At 42.2% G+C, this 17,570-nt stretch overlaps 1 protein-coding gene across 1 annotated transcript in view; it reads right to left on the bottom strand.

Moving 5' to 3' along the window:
• The window catches only part of SLC4A11 (solute carrier family 4, sodium borate transporter, member 11), a 90,538-nt gene that overhangs the window by 7,854 nt on the left and 65,114 nt on the right, over positions 1 to 17,570 (bottom strand). The window contains exons 11-18 of the mRNA XM_009882544.1: positions 16,188 to 16,313; positions 15,210 to 15,323; positions 13,722 to 13,854; positions 13,337 to 13,410; positions 8,491 to 8,740; positions 7,635 to 7,741; positions 6,319 to 6,487; positions 3,276 to 3,449 (exon numbers count right to left, since the gene is read on the bottom strand). Of these exons, the coding sequence (XP_009880846.1) occupies positions 3,276 to 3,449; positions 6,319 to 6,487; positions 7,635 to 7,741; positions 8,491 to 8,740; positions 13,337 to 13,410; positions 13,722 to 13,854; positions 15,210 to 15,323; positions 16,188 to 16,313 (1,147 nt within the window). The remainder of the gene's footprint in view (positions 1 to 3,275; positions 3,450 to 6,318; positions 6,488 to 7,634; positions 7,742 to 8,490; positions 8,741 to 13,336; positions 13,411 to 13,721; positions 13,855 to 15,209; positions 15,324 to 16,187; positions 16,314 to 17,570) is intronic.

Genomic DNA, 17,570 nt, shown 5'->3' with positions numbered 1-17,570 from the left:
CAAGAAGTCTTGGAGATGAACAGAGACTTAAAGGGCAACTGCCAGTGCTAATTCACAGTAATCTGATAATCCGATGAGGAGTGGTCAAACTACTTCAGAGTTATCAGAACCACAACGAGCCTCTCAAGTGGCCCAGTAAAGCAGGAGTGAAAGGATGCATGAACTGATTTAGCCTCACCCAGGTACAGCAAAAATTCCCTTGGCTTTGTCATTGGCCAAGCTACAGAGGAAGCACTTCTGCTATTTCAGGCAAAGACGTAACCCACTGCTTGGTACGCTCATGACCTGCAAGCATCACTTCGAGCACGCACAAGTCTTCTAGGCTCCTTGCAAATGAAGTCAAAGAGCTCAGGATCAAAATTAGATATGAAGCTACCACATTTCAATCAATGCAAGTCTGCCAAGTACAGAACAGCTCAGAGTAGCAGCCCCTTGGTAATGGATTTTTGAAGTTCGTGAAATTTTCTGCTGTCATCTCTTGGGGATGCAGCAGTATCACAGCACTGAAGAGTGTTTGATCACATACAAGATGCACTGCAACTACTACTGCCAGCTCCTGCTAATGCCACTTAAAGCAGTTTGGATTTTCTTATCAGAACATAGTTAAAACTGCTCATAATTGACCGAGCATGGTATCTTTAAAGCTGAGGTTTCCCAGCCTCAAATTGGTCTTCTACCACTTCTAGTACCTTTCTTATTTCCACGGTAAGAAAATCACAAACAGTCGCATTAAGTCAACAGAAGAAGCCCTGTAATTTGCATGTGTTCAGAATCTGGTTTGGACCTTGAGGAAACAGCTCCATAAAGTCTGTGCTGTGATGGAAATGAAGTAATTAATGGAGATTAAAGAGCGTAATGCAGGCTCATTTCCCCAGAATCCTTTAAATACAGGTAGCATGGGATTAGCCATTCCCAACCTCCTCCATATGAGTAACGAGACTATCCACAGATTGCCACATGAAACTCAAGTGGCTACTCTACAGGGGAGAAGAAAATTTTGCTTTCATTGTGACAGATCATTATTCTTGTTTATATCATCATCCTCACTGAGAGCTTTGATTCGAGTGCAGGAAAGGAGCCTGCCACGGGAGCCAGCGCTGAAAGAACTCCTGATTTTCTAATTGAGCTTCAGAATGTTTCTTTTTCAGCAGAGCTAGCTGAGAGGAAAAAAGGAAAAAAAAAAAAAAGGAGATGACAACATTGTTCAGAGTCTCCTGTTTATAGCTCAATGCTTTGCAGAGAACAAAAAGCTTCAGTCTCAAAGGGAGTTCAAATAACTAGGAAATCCTCATTCCCTTTTTCGCTCCCAATATCCAGTTTACAGCACTCCTTTACATACTGATTTGCCTCCAGCAGAGGAAGAGCTGTACCAGGAGGGAATGTGCTTACTGAGATTAGGCCATCCTTAGAAGGAGCTGGGACTGTTTAGTTTGAGGAGGAGGAAGCTGAGGGAAGACCTCATCACTCTCTACAACTATTTGAAAGGACACTGTAGAGAGGTTGGTACTGGTCTCTTCTCACAGGTAATTAATGACAGAACAAGAGGGAATGGCTTCAAGCTCCAACAGGGTAGATTTAGACTGAACACTAGGAAAGAATCTTTCACAGAAAGAGTGGTCAGACATTGGAATAGGCTGCCCAGGGAGGTGGTTGAGTCACCATCCCTGGATGTGTTTAAGAGCCGTTTCGATGTGGTGTTGGGGGATATGGTGTAGGGGAGAACTTTGTAGAGTAGGGTAGATGGTTGGACTCGATGATCCCAAGGGTCTCTTCCAACTTAGACAATTCTATGATTCTAAGTCAGCATGGCCAAAGAGGGCTCTCCAATACTCTTTTTGGGCAGCTGGGTGAAGGAGCTGAGAACAAGGGCAGAAGGTAGTCCTTAATTCAGGCAGGGACTTGACTTTGTCAAGGAGAACGCCAGAATGCAGAATCAAGACAGTGGGTGGCAAAACAGGAAAAAAGCCACCAGGTATTAAAACTGACAACAGAAGATGCAGGAGGGAGGCTTGGCATGTGGGTTTCAACATGTAAATTCTGGATCTCACAAAGAAATAGAGGAGAGCAGAGGTATCCCAGAGCTGATCATGGACACCAGGAGCAAGAGCATGGATTAAAATCCTAAAGAACTCAAATTACAAAGTGCTTTTTTTTTTTTGGAAATAGGGTTTAGCATTTATTCAAGACATATAGTTGTGGGAACAACTAATACCAACATATACTAATGGGAATATGAGCCCAAGGGGCTAATTTCCCAGGAAAGGTCTGTAAAAGCATTGCAAAGAGTAGCAGTACTCAGCAATTTCCAGATGTGAAAGGTGGAATCTGTCCATCACTGACCCAAAAAACCAGCTGTACCAGGTTGGGCTGGGCCAGCTGGAACAAAGAACTGTATGAAAGCGAGACTGAAATTAAAAGACCGACCTACTCCATCCCCCAAAGTAAATGACCACTTAGCCTCACTTTTGATAAGTGGCAACTCTGAAAATGGAAACCAAGACAGGATAATTAAAACTAATAGCATGTAAGTGGAAATTACCACTTCTGAGGTAAAGGCACTCAACTGTAACATACTGAGATCAAATAGACCAGATAATTTTTCACTAAATCTGCTCCAGAATAGAGATTATGTTTTTAATTTTTTTGTTATAGGTCTCCAATAAGAGGGTTTTGGAAAACTCAGAACAGCAAAAACGTTAAGTCTTGAAAGGAAAGCTGTGACCAGGCACGGCTTCACAGTCACTTCTGCTTAAAAACAAGAGAATTTAATTAGCATCACGCCTTCCCAAAACGTGGCGGAAGATGCTATGGGAGCTCTGAAATAATGCTGCATTCTTCCTACCCTTTGTAATAACCACCAGACAGGTTTCAGGCAATGAATCAGACTGGGTTTTTTTCTGTTGAAGACATCTGGAAAGATCTGGCCAAAGCATCTCTTCAGATTTCCATAAACATAAACCTGAAAAAGGCCTTGTCCCCTGGAAGAGCCGGCCAATTTACATTGGAGTGGGTGGAATTCCTGCAGGCTGCTGTCAGCCACTGAGAAGAGCATAAATTTGTGTCTGTCCTAAAACAAGTGATTTGGTGAAGTGGGGATGAAGCAAGGTCACAGGCCATGCTGGCTGAGGTGGCTTCATTTGGTACATCTCCCCTCCACCTTCCTATCTTGCAGGTCTTCAAGACAGCAGCTAACTCTGCAACCACTGCACCAAAAGAATTAGGAAACCACAAATGAAACCAAAGAGATCCAAGACAACTCCACAGTTCCTACTTACGTCTCGTATATGTGTCCATTTTCAACCCTCTCCTCCACATAGGCCAAAGCACGGACGTGCATTGGGGAGTGAGGGAAGGCAGCATGGATCCACGGGAGGCCGAAGATTGACAGCCCCGTGTTAATCAGAGCAACGAGGAGGAGGTCCCAGTGATAGGCTGTTCCCTTCACCAACCTGAAACAAGGTTTTTGTTGACAGCAGTTACACCCAGTGCAAACTGTAACAGGCTGCTCTTGCTGAACCTGAGCTCAAATGCTAAACGCTGAAGTACACTTCCCTGCACAAAGTGATTTTGTACTTCTGCTTTACAGCCTGCATTACATGAACACGAAAGGTAATGAAACTTGATCGTTTACTCCCAAAGCAGTCATCTCCTGCAAAGAACAATGTTGAGCAGAAAAGCAACCCACTAAAATAACAGCCCATCAAAATTTCATCAGCATTTTGCCACTACATTTCTTGCAGAGTCCACCCAAAATGTACACGTATATCTCCTAGCAGAGTCCATGTGGGGAGTCGTTAGGAATCTGGGCATGGGTTGCCAAACTACTGACACTGAAGTTTCCCACCCGTCTTATTTTTAACCCTGATATCCCCTTCTTTCTCCACAAGCAGAACATGTGCTCAGTATGCTGCAATAACCCCTTAATTATGTAATTGCTACTGCATGATAAGAAAATGGGACATGAATTCATTAAGCTTCAGCTCCTCTTCAGTAATCAACCAAGGAGATAAGCTCCTAACTTTGGTGAATGCAGGGTAGTCTCCCCATTTTGTTTCTTAGGGAAGGGGGAAATTGGCAGCCTTCACCAAGGAAGCTGACCACTTCACGTTCCCACTGCCAACACTGAACTTGCACCTAGTTTAACCTTGAGATTTTTTGCAAGATCTGCCCCTTTCCTGAACACACCCATCTGGTACCAACTGCTCAGATGCCATGAGTAAAGTTTTAAAAAAGGCTGGGGAAGGACTCAAGTGTCAGACTTTGATACCCAACTTAAATGTTTATGGCTGTATTTCTGCCTGGGCAGAGCAGACAGCCATGTTCACCCTGATACAACACAAGGGATCAGCTGAATTGCTTGATGGGCACCATCAACCAGAAAGGGAGCATCATTTAAGTATGTTAATGCCACCCAAGCAAGCTCTGTTCAATACTTATGCAGACCCTTGGAGCCATCTGAGATGCTCTAGAACATGAGGTGCATGGAGCTAGTAGACATGACTGAGCACATGAAGGTCGATGCCTAATGTCTGTCTCAAAGAGCAGGAGATGCCATTGTTTGGGCAGCAGAAATCTTGGGTGGAGTTCGATTTTGGAACAAAAAAAGACTCATCCCATTGGAAGTGCTCACCTCCATTGACTGAGGAGGCCACAGGGTGACTACATAAGGTAGATGTCTACATCGTAATGGCTCTGAAGCTGCAAAGTGCTGACAGGAAGGGTGGGACTGTAAACACACTTCCTGTCTTGGCTCACACTTCGATAGCATGATCCCTGCTCATGTGCTGCTTTCTCAGAGCAAAAGCATCTCCAGTATCCCCAAGGTTATCATTTGATTGTCCTGTCTGCCCTCTTCAGAGGGCTTTCTATGTACAAAGGCCATGCATCTAACAGCAGCATCATTTTAGTCCCCTTGGGACACTGGTCTCAGAAGTCTTGCAGTGCCGTGTGTGATATACACTTGCTTTGACCGATGGATAGACTCCACTGAGCTTGTCTAACTTCACACACGTACACATCTAGATGCTTTAACCTAGGTTATCTTCACACAGGCCAACCAGCCCAGTATTCCTTGGATTGTCCTATATGCTTGCTTTAATTATTCTTTAGCAAAGCACATCAGTGTACTTTCAGGAAATACGATCTTTTCTGTGTTTTTTTTTTTTCCCCCCTCCCCTACAGGAGGTAATCACTACATTTGGTAAGACACCAAACAGCACATTCTCCATTTGGCTGGTATAGACAACACTATTTTTATTCTGTGATGGTACCACAAACAGAAGGTGTCAGGTCCTAGTTGTTCCATACCTAAAAACCCATGCCCTTATACCTGATCAGCATAAGCTCAGCCCTGTAACAAGGTATTTGAAAAACACTCCAAAGCTCCAAAGAATACTTTTTATTCCTTCAAGACACCAAAAGTTTAGAGAAACTCTTATTAGGAAAGAGATGACCCACTTACATTACAGATTCATGCAACACTTTACTTAAAGGGATATAATAAAGATAAGAGGGGAAAAAAAGTTGTCAAAGAAAACCAAATTAGTATAACTGAATCTGAGCTTGTCTCCTCTTCCCTGTCACTCCAGCTGCAACACGGAGAATGCTAATGAATGTTATGCAAGGAGAGAACCCTCCCACGCATTACACTAGAAAAAAAAAAATAATCTGAGACATGGTAGTTTCCCTGGGAAAAAAGTCATACAAGTTCATTCTTGATATCATATCTGATTTCAGTTGGGACAAAAAAAAAAATCAGAGTGAATATTTTAATAGTGTAACATCTTAATTCAAGTTTGCACCTAAATCAGACCTATCAGACATTAGACAGTGTTTTGCCTCACTTCCACCTTTTTTAGTCAGAGACTAACAGCTCCAAACACTTCTTTTCTGATGCTCAACTGCAGCATATCAAGCTATAACATTTATGCATGTCACTGACTTCTCATTTTCAAAAAATTTTCTGTACTGTAAGAGCAGGGCAAATGTCCACATGTGTCAGACACTCACTAAATATCGGGAGATACATCCACAGACCTCAAACTACACAAAATATCTATGTAAGATTCACACATGGGAAAAGAAAAAACAGGCTGAGGTGACGAGCTCATTAATGCCTTTGACTCACTGCCACAATATTGGGTTTTGGGGATTGTGAGGAATTAAGCAGCAGAGTTACTTTCATCTGTGACAAGAGTAGTTCTAAAGAATGTGTGCTGCATATCTTTTCTGATATTCAGACAAGCTTTGGACAAGCAGTGCTGGGAAAAGACTCAAGGACGTCCCTCCACAGAGGAAGAGGAGTACCAAAAGCATTACCTGTTCTCTGGTGCATTTGTGAGCGATGCCACGATGTTCTGCTCTATGAAGAAGAGCATAGACAGGAGGAACCCCAGCCCCATGGCGCTCATTACTGACCCAATGGAGAGGGACTGGACTGGGGCCAGCACGAACAAGCTCTCAGATGGGTTGTAGTTAAATTTGGACACTGGAAAGAAGAAGGGAATGATGTTAGGAGGCACCTTCATGTCCAGCCATCCACGTGGACTCAAGTAATGTTTCACCCACACCACAAACTACTAGGAATCAATGCAGCAAACTAAGTGTGAGGCTCTGGCATGTGGGAGCCAGAAGACCATAGAAGACAGGCTTATCTGTTTGTTTTAGCTTATATTTTTCCTCCATCCTCTTGGAACTTGGCTGCCATCCTGATTTGACAGATTACTGCTAGTTCTAGTGAAGCATTACATATATTTGAGCAAAACAAGAGGGAAACTCATTTTCCACAGATGCGAGGCATTTTTAGACTAGAAAACCTTGTTTTAACTAGCAGTATACTCATCCTGCTCTGTTAATCGACTGATAGAGGCATTTTAAAACTTCCTCATATCCAAGAAGCTGTGCAAGGCATTTTAGTATAAAATGTCATTGGAAGAAATCCATGACTAGGGACAAATCACTCATGGCCACACATCATTTTACAATGCAACTGGATGGAATGGCCATCACAGAAAAAAGCCATTTCTTATTTGTTTCCATACATTTCCTCACATCACCCACTCACGTCACCACAGGACAATGCAATTCCTGTCCCCATTATCGCTTCCTGATATGGAAAAGCTGATCTATTTGGCCAATGAATGGTGTCGCATTTTTAGATTTCCTTGTATAACTTAGAACTGCCCAGATGCTCCGCACCATTTCACCTAAATTAGGAAAACGTAAAGTGAAGACAAAGAGGACAGACTGGGATCATCAACTCTATGGCTGTACAACTGGCAACAATCTTTCCTGCCTGCTAATTACTCTACCCTTTGTTCTTTGCCAGAAATTGTTGATCCTCTTTATTGTAAGAGATACGTACTTTAAACTACACTGAAATGAAAAGACACACTGAAATAATTTATTTAGAGAAAAAGCTTCACTTAGCCTCGGTTTGATTAGCGTTTTAAATCCTATTTCCCATTAAGGAAATCTGAGCTCTTAGGGTGGTGAGAGGTACATGCAGTATTTGTGAAATTATATGGAAGAATTTTGTTATTTTTTAGCAAAACTTTCCTAGGATTTCATTTCTCTGTCATACACCCTACATAGCTTCCCCCAGTATTCCAGAGAATAAAAAAAATATTACTTACTTTCGATTTCCTTGAAGATATAGGAACCCACAACAGAGAAAGTCAGAACTGAAATCGGTAAGGCACAGTCAGACAGAATTTCACGTACTCTTGCGTGCAAATATGGGCTGCAGTTTAAAGACAAAAAATTTCCATCAACACCACAGTGTAGGTACAGTCGCTCAATCCAGATAGTACTAATGCTTTAACAACTAAAATTCAGTCCAATCTTGCAATTCTATAGAGATACTTTGAGTGAAGAACTAGTCTTTAATTCAGCCTTAAACCCTCTGGAATCTATAGCCTTTGAAGACTGATGAAAGCATAAGCAAAATCCATAAAGAAACAAGAAACTAGGATGCAAGCTAGAAAAAAGTCCTCCAAGCACCAATTTGTGTCTCACTTCAGTTTACATGCTTACAAGCATTTCAAGTTAAGTTTTAAGGGTAGCAGGAGTGAAACCTAAATTAGAGCTGGGCATTTGATTCCCAAAAGCACACTGAAGGTACATTCTCAGTAGACCTGGCACCATCAGGGAATTTTGCCCACCAAAATGGTTCAATGCCTATTTGTGGTGGTAGTTACAGGAGTTCCAACATGAAACACATGGTTCACACCCAAGGGTTTCTAAGAAGTCACTTGTGATGCCAAACCAAATACGGAAGGGCATCGTCCAGTCACTGAACATTTTGTTCTACTGCTAACATTTTTCAGGTGGCCAGCCAAGTTCATCTCTGGCTTTGGCTTCTACCATCACTAATGGAAGAGTTCCACCTGATTTTTCTGTGTAACAAAATTATGATCTAAACCATTAGCGATCCCTCACAGGCAATATGAAATAATCAGTAGGCTGAGCTCTAAGAGTGAAGTAACTCACCTTTTCTTAAACTGATAGAGCGTATGACCAAGCCAAAGGGTACCCAACATCAACATGAGACTAAGGACGGCAGTTTCACGTCCATAATGCACATCATGCGTGCCTGTTTGATTCTCTAGGGAAATGGATCTGCTCACTGATGAATTCATCAAGAAGGTGGTATTGATGCCGAGGCTTGGAATAGCATCAGTTCGTGCTTTTTCCAAGTAACTGTCTCCTGTGCGCCCATGGTAGTAATATTTCTTAAAAACTGTACAAACAACCAACAGGCAAGCATTAGGATAGGTTTGTGACAATCAAAGCAAGTAAAATAAAGTGGTTCGTTCTTGCTTGATCATGCAGTATTAAACATTACGCTTCACCAGGTTTACAGCTCTACCCCTCAAACCAGTGAAAAGAAATTAAGACAGCTGCTTCTCTTGTGAAGCCAGTGCTTTACAAATGTATTTTTCACTTATTTTAATGGGTAAAAGTTAAATTGATCTCAAACAACACATTTGAACTGTAAGGACTTCCACTGGTAATTATTTATGTGATTTTGTTCCTAGCACTGGAATCACTGCTCTTAAATAAATATATATGTATACATGTATAGACACCTACTTTCAGCAGCCTGGAAAACAAATTCATCAGGATCTCTGAAAAAGTTAAGAGCAACCAGGCTGCACAGTTCCTTAAGTGGACAATAAAACGTACGGTAATTACTTCTCCTCCAATGCTGGTCCAGATTTTAAAGATAGTGTTGATGACATCCAAAACCTGGTAGAACATTTAAATTTACGCTCCAAATTGAAATAGAGTTACAGAGCACCTGAAGTAAACCTGTTCAAGTGAAACACCCAGTGATGCCTCTGGAACTGTCCATAAAGATATTAGGTTAGCTCAGAGGCATTTGTATAAGTAATTAACAGTTGCAAATACATTCTTGCTCTTGAGCATCTAGACAGCTGCATTCCTATTTCTATGATATTGGCTGGCTCCAAGCATGTAAATGTGGTTTTGAGATGATTTCGCCTCTTTGGGGAACAAGAGCCTGAGGTGCCACAAGGAGCAAGTAAGACCAGAAAGATGGTTGTTGGGCTTTGCAGCTTTGGTGCTCCCATGTTATATGATCAGACAGCAGCAGACAGCACCAGCTCCCCCCCATACCAATGGGAAGATACAGGAGGATGGAAAGCACTATGTCAGAGCTTTGGAGTCCCTCTACCTTTCTTCACTTTTGTCAAAATACCCCTTCAAACTTTGCGCAGGGTAACTCAAAAGTTTAGGACAAGACCATCCTCTTTAGGCAAAAATACAACAATCTGAAACTTAGGGTACAATGCTTTTCATAACATTTCTCTCTACCCCCAAATAACAATCAGGTTTCTGAAAACACCAAGCACCTCAGCTTTTCCATCTGCAACAGCTACAAGGAAAGCAGGCAAAAACCATAATTCTAAATATTTGAAAACAAGCAAAACAAACTTTAGATGTTTTTGCAAAGCACAATTGGCATTTGCAACCACCTTGAATTTGGCTCAAGCACAGTTTGTGTTACTGCTGGTTTGAAGCTTAGCCCAATGTAAAATGCTGTATGTTTAGCTATGCTGCCATTTTAACAGAAGGGTTATTACCACTTGTACTACCTTTGAAAAGGGGTCTGGGCATTCGACAAATGGGTGGGGTCAGTAGGGCACAAAGGTCACAAGAAAAGACAAGTTACTTCACATTCAATACTTCGGTATATAAATTTCAAGATCATAGAAGGTTTTCAGTTTAAAATTTAACCTTTCAATTTGCTCCCAGCAGCAGCCAGAAAGAAGGAGATCATTGCACTTCTAAAGCAAGAGAAAGGTTCCCCCAGTAAGGAGCAATCTCATTATGGCCTCTGTTAGCGCTGCGTATTTCTGCATCGTGTGCTACGGAAGAGGCTCTGCTATCATTTCCTCCCTCCATCCTCACAGCTGTGTCCAACCCACACAGGACACCCAGTAAACTGAGGCACAGAGCACTGCCATGACCCACGCGCTGGCCCAGAACAGGTTGTCGGAGGATTTGCAGTTTCCGGCTCTGAACGTTAAAGGACACTTTTGTTACAACAAAAATGATTATGGCAGTATTTCCCGGGGATTAGCAGCTGGCCAGGGCTAAAAACTGATTCACCATCTCAGCTGACCCTAAATGTTTTTAAGTCCTAGAGAAAAAGCACAATTACTGACCATACGATAAACTGACAGCACATACATTCAGCATAGTTGCAGAGTTGTATTTGCATGCCTCTGTATTTAGATTTGGACTTGAGCGAATAAGAAACAAGTTAGTTTTTGGGGGGTCTCCAGGATTTTCTCCATTTCCCACACATGGCTATACTGCAATAATACATTTAGGGTTGAGCATGTCTTTGGTGCCCTGTGTTCAGCCCAACACTACCTCTCAGGCTGCAGTCAATTTGCACCCATCTCAAAACTAGGTAAGATTGCTCCACTCAGTCCTGGATATGGGGGCGGTGGGGAGGGGGAACCAACCAACTTTGACTTCGCTGTTGTATTTTAGTTAAAGCAACAAGAACATGTCAAGATGGATAGCCAGAGGTCTTCATCCTGCACCACAGACTTGCTATAAAGGACTTGATTCCTGCAAATTTATAGTTTGTTTTTATAACAAAGAGAGGTGAATCTTGTTGCCCACATCCAGAGAGAGCAGCAAAGCAGGTGGTGCCCTTGCTGAAACAGAGCCATTCTCAAGCCTAGCACACGCTCAAGTTCCCTCCAACAACATTAACTCGCTTTGTTTGCTTCAACCGGTTCACCGCCATTTCCTGCAGAGTGCAGATGTCAAGATCAAACGCACACGGCTTCAGTGGCTGGGTCACACGGCAAAAAACAAAGTGTCACCAGAAGAGTGTGAATACACATGGCTTGATTCCTCTGTACAGTATCGCATCCCTCCCCCCTTCTTTCCTGCACATCTATGAGTACCTTGCAAAAAAAAAAAAAGCTACAAACAGACTGAGGAAAACATATCTGAGCAAGAGCAGCATGTCCCCTGGCACTCAGAAAGCCCAAAAGCCCCTTGTCAGCTGGCTAACTGTTACTACAATGCGTTTAGCAGCATGGTACCAACTCTCTCTTCCTACCTAACTGCCCAACTGAAGTTTTGAGTGGGAGAGGGAGACAGCAGCAGCAACCATCACCTCCTGCTACAAAACAGGAGTGGAAGACGACAGACAGGCATGCAGCTGAGCTGCACTGGTGTCATGTGTTTAAATACAAGCACTGAAAGGGTTAAGGATAAAGTCGTGCCTTCTAGCATCAGTGCCCTTCTGCATCTGGGAGCATGACTGGACCCGGGGTCCCATCTGTTGATGCACTGAACACCCCCAGATGCAGCTCAAGCTAACATGAGCTGGCAAACGAGTAGAGCATTGGTCTGATCTTATTATGACTGTTCCTAATAAACTCAGCCTTTCCCAAGTACAAGGGAGAATTACACTAATTCACTAATTACACTAATTAACTTCCAGGATCCTCTCCTGTGCCCACTGCAGTACTTGCATATTCCTGCAAGTCTGGCAGCTGAGATCAATGGGTGCTTTTTGTACCTTTAAGCTGCGCCCCATTCCCCTGCTACAGGAAATCAGCTGTCTACTACAGAAGCCCTGTGAACATTTGAGTTTCCTAATTTTTTACAGAGCAGTTGAATATTCTTATGAGGAACACTTCAGTAACACAGGGAGACTGCCTCATGCCTCCAGAACAGGGCACTAACAGCACATGTTAAGCAAAGCTTACAGCTACACAAGTAAGGAAGGAGAAAGCAAAGTATCCCAGAACAGCTTTTCCTTCACCAAGGTTTGTCTAAGCAAGATATTTGAAAGATGCAGGTGTTCTACAGAGGAAAAAAACCCCTTTGATTGCACAATCAAAGCATATGCCCAAGGAGCCAAATTAAGGATTCCCAATGAAGCAAGAAAATATCTCACTACAAATTGCTTTGCAGTGTCAAACCTGCTCTTTGAAGGTATTCTTGCATGCAAGATACCACAATGAGCCAAGCCTGAGGATCTTGAAAACAAGCGATGTGCTCAGTGTGATGATTAGGTGTGTCCTGAAGGATTTCAAGGGATAGCCCAAGCTTGCAGCTGTTGGACAACAGGTCCTAACAAACAGGGAACATAGACTTGGCCTACTCCTCACTGGGATGAGCAGAAAGATTGCCATCCACGTGGCATTTCTGTTCACGTTTCACTTTCACAGTTACCTCCTGCCAATCCTGATCAGGAGGAAGAAAGATGCCAGGGAAATTTGTTAAACCCCAAGGCTGCTCATGAATACTCACATAGAGCTTAATGCAGAAATGGGGACCAAGTGGCTGGAAAGGGCAGAAGAGCTTTAGGAGCATGCTGGAAGGTACTGCAGTCCTTATGCTGCATTAAACAAGGGTCTCGGAGCTCACATAAGAACAGGCAATCTCAACCTATCTTTTGACTCCCCTCCATGTAGCTTTAATAATGTGGCAAGGAAAGAGGTCAAGATGCACTGTGTTCAAATTGAACTTTTTTCTTTTTTTGACAGGACCAAAGAGACCATCATCAGAAGACTTTCACAGCAACATTAATATGATTTCTCCATTTGTTAAGTTAAGACACTAATTTTAGCTAACTGAAATTTGAGCTGATAGAAATTCTGCACATCCAGGTAAACTGCTGACACAAGGCTGCTTCAATCTCACACACTTTTTTTCCCTTAAGACCCTGAATGAACATGGAACAAGCAAACGTCATGCATATTTGCAGCCTTATATTTCCCTTTGACAAGGAAGCGAAGCAGAAATCTGCACTGAAAGACACTGTTGCAAGACTTACCTTTAATAATGCCTTTGAAGGCATCGAGTACAAATGTGATGGATATAAAAAGTGCAATTATTTCTTCTGTTGACCTGTGGAAAAATTCCAAGAATTAGTATAGCCATTAGCAGAGTCTGCATTCAACTCCATTCAAAGGAAAAATCAGCATATTCATGCATTTACATGAAAACATACCAATTTTAGTTAGACTCCACCTCAGGAAACAAAACCCAGTGAATCTTTAAAAGCTTCTTTCAAGCTGGAACAATAAGCTGAAATGATACTAGCCTCATCTCTCAAAATACATTTTGCAGCAAGTTTGTAATTAAGGAGCTTGTGGAATGTATAATTTTTCCATTTGCTGAATAATCTGATCAAAATATGACTTCTTGAAAATAGCTACCTTTTAAAGAGCTTCATCAGAAGACTGAAATTAAAGAGGGAGTACATCACAAGGAAAAAGCTGTTCCACAGTCCAATCCAGGCATAGAAAGCACTGAAATCCAAGTTGTAGTCATCACAGATTCCTCGGATGACTGCAAAAATGAAGTGTTCATGTGTCAGATGAAACTTTTGTCATTACCACCCTGTGATTCCCATCTGCTTGATGGCAAAAAGAACCGATTTCAGGACTTCACTGCAACGCAGTTATCGTAGACTGGTTTAGGTTGGAAAGGACCTTGAAGATCAACAAGTTCCAACCCCCCTGCCATAGACAGGGACATCTCTCACTAGACCAGGTTGCCCAAGGCCACGTCCAGCCTGGCCTTAAACACCTCCAAGGATGGGGCCTCAACAACCTCTCTGGGCAACCTGTTCCAGTGCCTTACCACCCTCAAAGTGAAAAACTTCTTCCTAATGTTTAATCTAAACCTGCCCTCTTCCAGTTTAAAGCCATTCCCCCTCGTCCTATCACTACATGTCCTAGTAAAAAGTCCTTCCCCAGCTCTCCTGTAGGCCCCCTTTAGGTACTGTAAGGCCACAATAAGATCTCCCCAGAGCCTTTTCTTCTCTAGGCTATGGCAGATATGTATGTTATGGCATACAGATATGTATGTTATGGCAGATAGTATTAAAATCCTGGTCTTACACTCACATACGAACACTGGACCAAACCAAATCGTTCTTCTCCCTCCCCTTTTCTCTACTAGAAACAGGGAGAAGCACTTGGAAAACTTTCCCTAACACAGTTCAAAGCATCTCTCCTAGGAATGAAGGCCATAAAAATCAGCCCTCTGAACTTGCTCTTGCAGACATTTTGGGATGCTGTTGAGCAAGGGATCTCATGTGTGCTTTTCACAGAATTTTCAGAGTTGGAAGGGACCTCTAGAGATCATCTAGTCTAACTCCCCTGCTTTTGCACCACATATACTCAGTCACTGCACTGGGGACAAAACCTCATGTTTTAAACTTTTCAAGCTAGTCATAGCCCATCTGGTTGTTCCTATAGATACTGAGTTTGCTCCTTTACACCTCTGGCTCAGTAATATCAGCTTGCACCTGTAACTGGAAGCTACTGAACACACCTTAAAGGCCAATAAAAAAAAAGCCCAAACAAAACCAACTTTGTCTCAAGCTCTTATCCTCAAGTTGGTTAAATGCAGCCACATGAGAAAACCAGATGAAAAAGATTTCCTCCTTGAAGCAGAAGAAATACTTATTCTTAAGCAATGTTTTTTCTATGCAAAGACGATTCCTTTAGAAACCAACTTTAACTAAACCTGAATCAAATTCCTCCTCACTCCCTTAACACCACAAGCAACCCTTTAGCATTGATGTATTAAACAAATGCACCTAAAGCTCTAACAGGATTGCAAAGTTATTGTACAAGGTCCCATTTCACTGACAGCAATCACATCGGTCCCCTGATGTACACATTTAACAGACTTACCATTAATGTAGAGTGCTAAAGGAGCTGTAGTTAGGAGTACAACTAGAGGTTGCCCCGAAAAGAGTGCGTAAAGCAGCCCTCCAATACACTGGCCGACGATTGTCTTCTGCACATCTACAAGTAATTAGGAAGGATGGAAACAAACAGGGTTTTTAACCAACACCTTCCTGACCAAGAAGCATTTACAGGGCATAGAAGTCAACTGCTAACAAGTAAGAGCAATGCTTAGAGGGTACTGAGGTAAGATATTGTGAAAGGAAAAAGTGACCCTTTGCTAGCAAACTTGTACCAATAGTTTAGAATGCCATCAGGTTTCCAGATGTTGAAATGTGAAAGTTTGGTGGACTTTTTTTGTTTGGTTTGGGTTTTTGGGGGGGTTTGGGTGTTCTTTGTTTTGATGGGGTTTTTTTGTATGTGTTTATTTTTTTTGGGGGGGGGGGCAGGGTGGCTGTGTTGTTTTTTTCATTTATATTTCTTTTATTTTAAACAGCTATAAAAACAACCAGTGTTTGTGGAGGCCTTCAGAACAAGATTTCAACTAAGACTCTTATGAACTATAACAGCAGTATGAACTGCTTCAGGGCCACAACTGGGACAGAACAAAGCATACAGCTTTGGTTTTTGGTATAGCATCCACTGCTATACCAGTGGTTTGGATACTAGCAATCCAATTCAGATCAAAAGCACAGGAGCTTGTACTAGGAAAAATATGCAGATAACTATGCAGTTATAAAGTGAGGATCATTTGAAAATACAGTAGCATATATCTATATCAGGTCAAGTCAGATGATACTATCCAAAGTAGTGTTCAATTTTTCTAGTCTTCTGAGAAAAAAAAAGTCACGAATGGGACAACTGGAAAAGCCTTCGGTGGTGTTCTATTCATCAAATAAAAACTATCAGAATTTTCTGTCACCCTACCTACTCAGCTTGAATACATGGAATCCTGTAACAGATGCACCAAACTCATGAACTTACCAATAACTCCTCGGGTGTTTTCATCATTGAGTGACCCAAATGCAATGGATGGAAGGAGGCAGGCAAAATACAGAAAGATCATAGTTGTGATGTATTTTCCTATAGCTTTGTTGTTTCCAGTAACACCTAGTGTAAAACATAAAAGTCATATTTGTACTACCCACTTGTAAAGCATTGAAACCCTACTTGCATCAGCCATATGTGCCATTAGTTCTTTTAATGCTGAAAGGCAAAAGCAGAAATTCAGTCTACACTTTAAATGCATAGGTAGGTCTTTAACATTTGCTTTTGCACAACCGTGCTCTTTTATTCATCTGGGATCAGAAAAAGCAGCACCAACATGCCACCAGACTGCTTCAACAGGCATTTCTGGCATCGTCAAAACAGGAAATATTGGAAGCCTTTTGTTCAATTTTGCCAGCCCCAAAACCTTGGAAGACAATCAAAGCAGAGACCATAAGTTTAGGGTTCATAAACCCTCCACCCCTGCCTTTTTAATACCAACTTTATAGGTATTCTGGACTATGCCCCAAATGAGCTTCACAATGAACACTCATCTTTGCAACTCATGATGCTTTGGGCAGGAAAACAAGAAGCACTTCATTTTTCCCTAGGCAGAAATCTGAGGTTATAGGCTTGAATCAATAATATGCTATGCTGAGCCAATTAGTGCTAACAGACTTACAAAAACAAATAGCAAAAGAGGTCAGGAATGCGTACATTAAGAGTTTTGCTTTAAAAAAACCCTTCTGAAAGAATAGCTTCTTTCTTTTCCATTCACTCACCCCCTCTCATCTCCATCGGAAAAAACACACCAGGCCAAAACAAAAGCAGCCAGCAAGAGAATTAAAGTGTCATAATTTGAATTGAAGGGCCTCTGAAGTAGCTTCCCTTCCTTTTCCTGTTTTCAGGCTGATGTCCATCCCCAGTGAGCTCATATCACACAAGAGAAAGGATAAGAGATGACAACAGCTGATATTGCTCAAGGAGAACATACATTTTTCCACAGGACAGCCTCTTCAGAGAGGATAGACCCTTTTCAAACAAAACCTTGAAACAGGCTTCAATGTGCCACCATCCTTCATGACATCACTGCTGCGAGACACTTGGACAAGCTTGGAGTTGCCCAATTCCCCTTTCTGGAAGCCTCCTGAGCAGTAAACTCCCACACAGGCATGGACCCCTAAGCTCCCAAATACCCATCTAGCCTTTGCTAACATCAGTCCTTTGCTGAGGGAGCTGCAAGCCAATGAGTTGAATCAGAAAAAGGAGGGCTTTGCATTAGAGGCTGTTGGTGCAACACTGAGAAAATCTGGACATTGCCACAACAGACTAACTGTACCAGGAGAATGCGGGGAGAGAGAGAGAGAGAGAGAAAAATAA

Source organism: Charadrius vociferus, unplaced genomic scaffold, assembly GCF_000708025.1.
Source record: "Charadrius vociferus isolate BGI_N301 unplaced genomic scaffold, ASM70802v2 scaffold213, whole genome shotgun sequence".
NCBI lineage: Eukaryota > Metazoa > Chordata > Aves > Charadriiformes > Charadriidae > Charadrius > Charadrius vociferus.
This window is presented reverse-complemented; position numbering and strand designations above follow the sequence as displayed.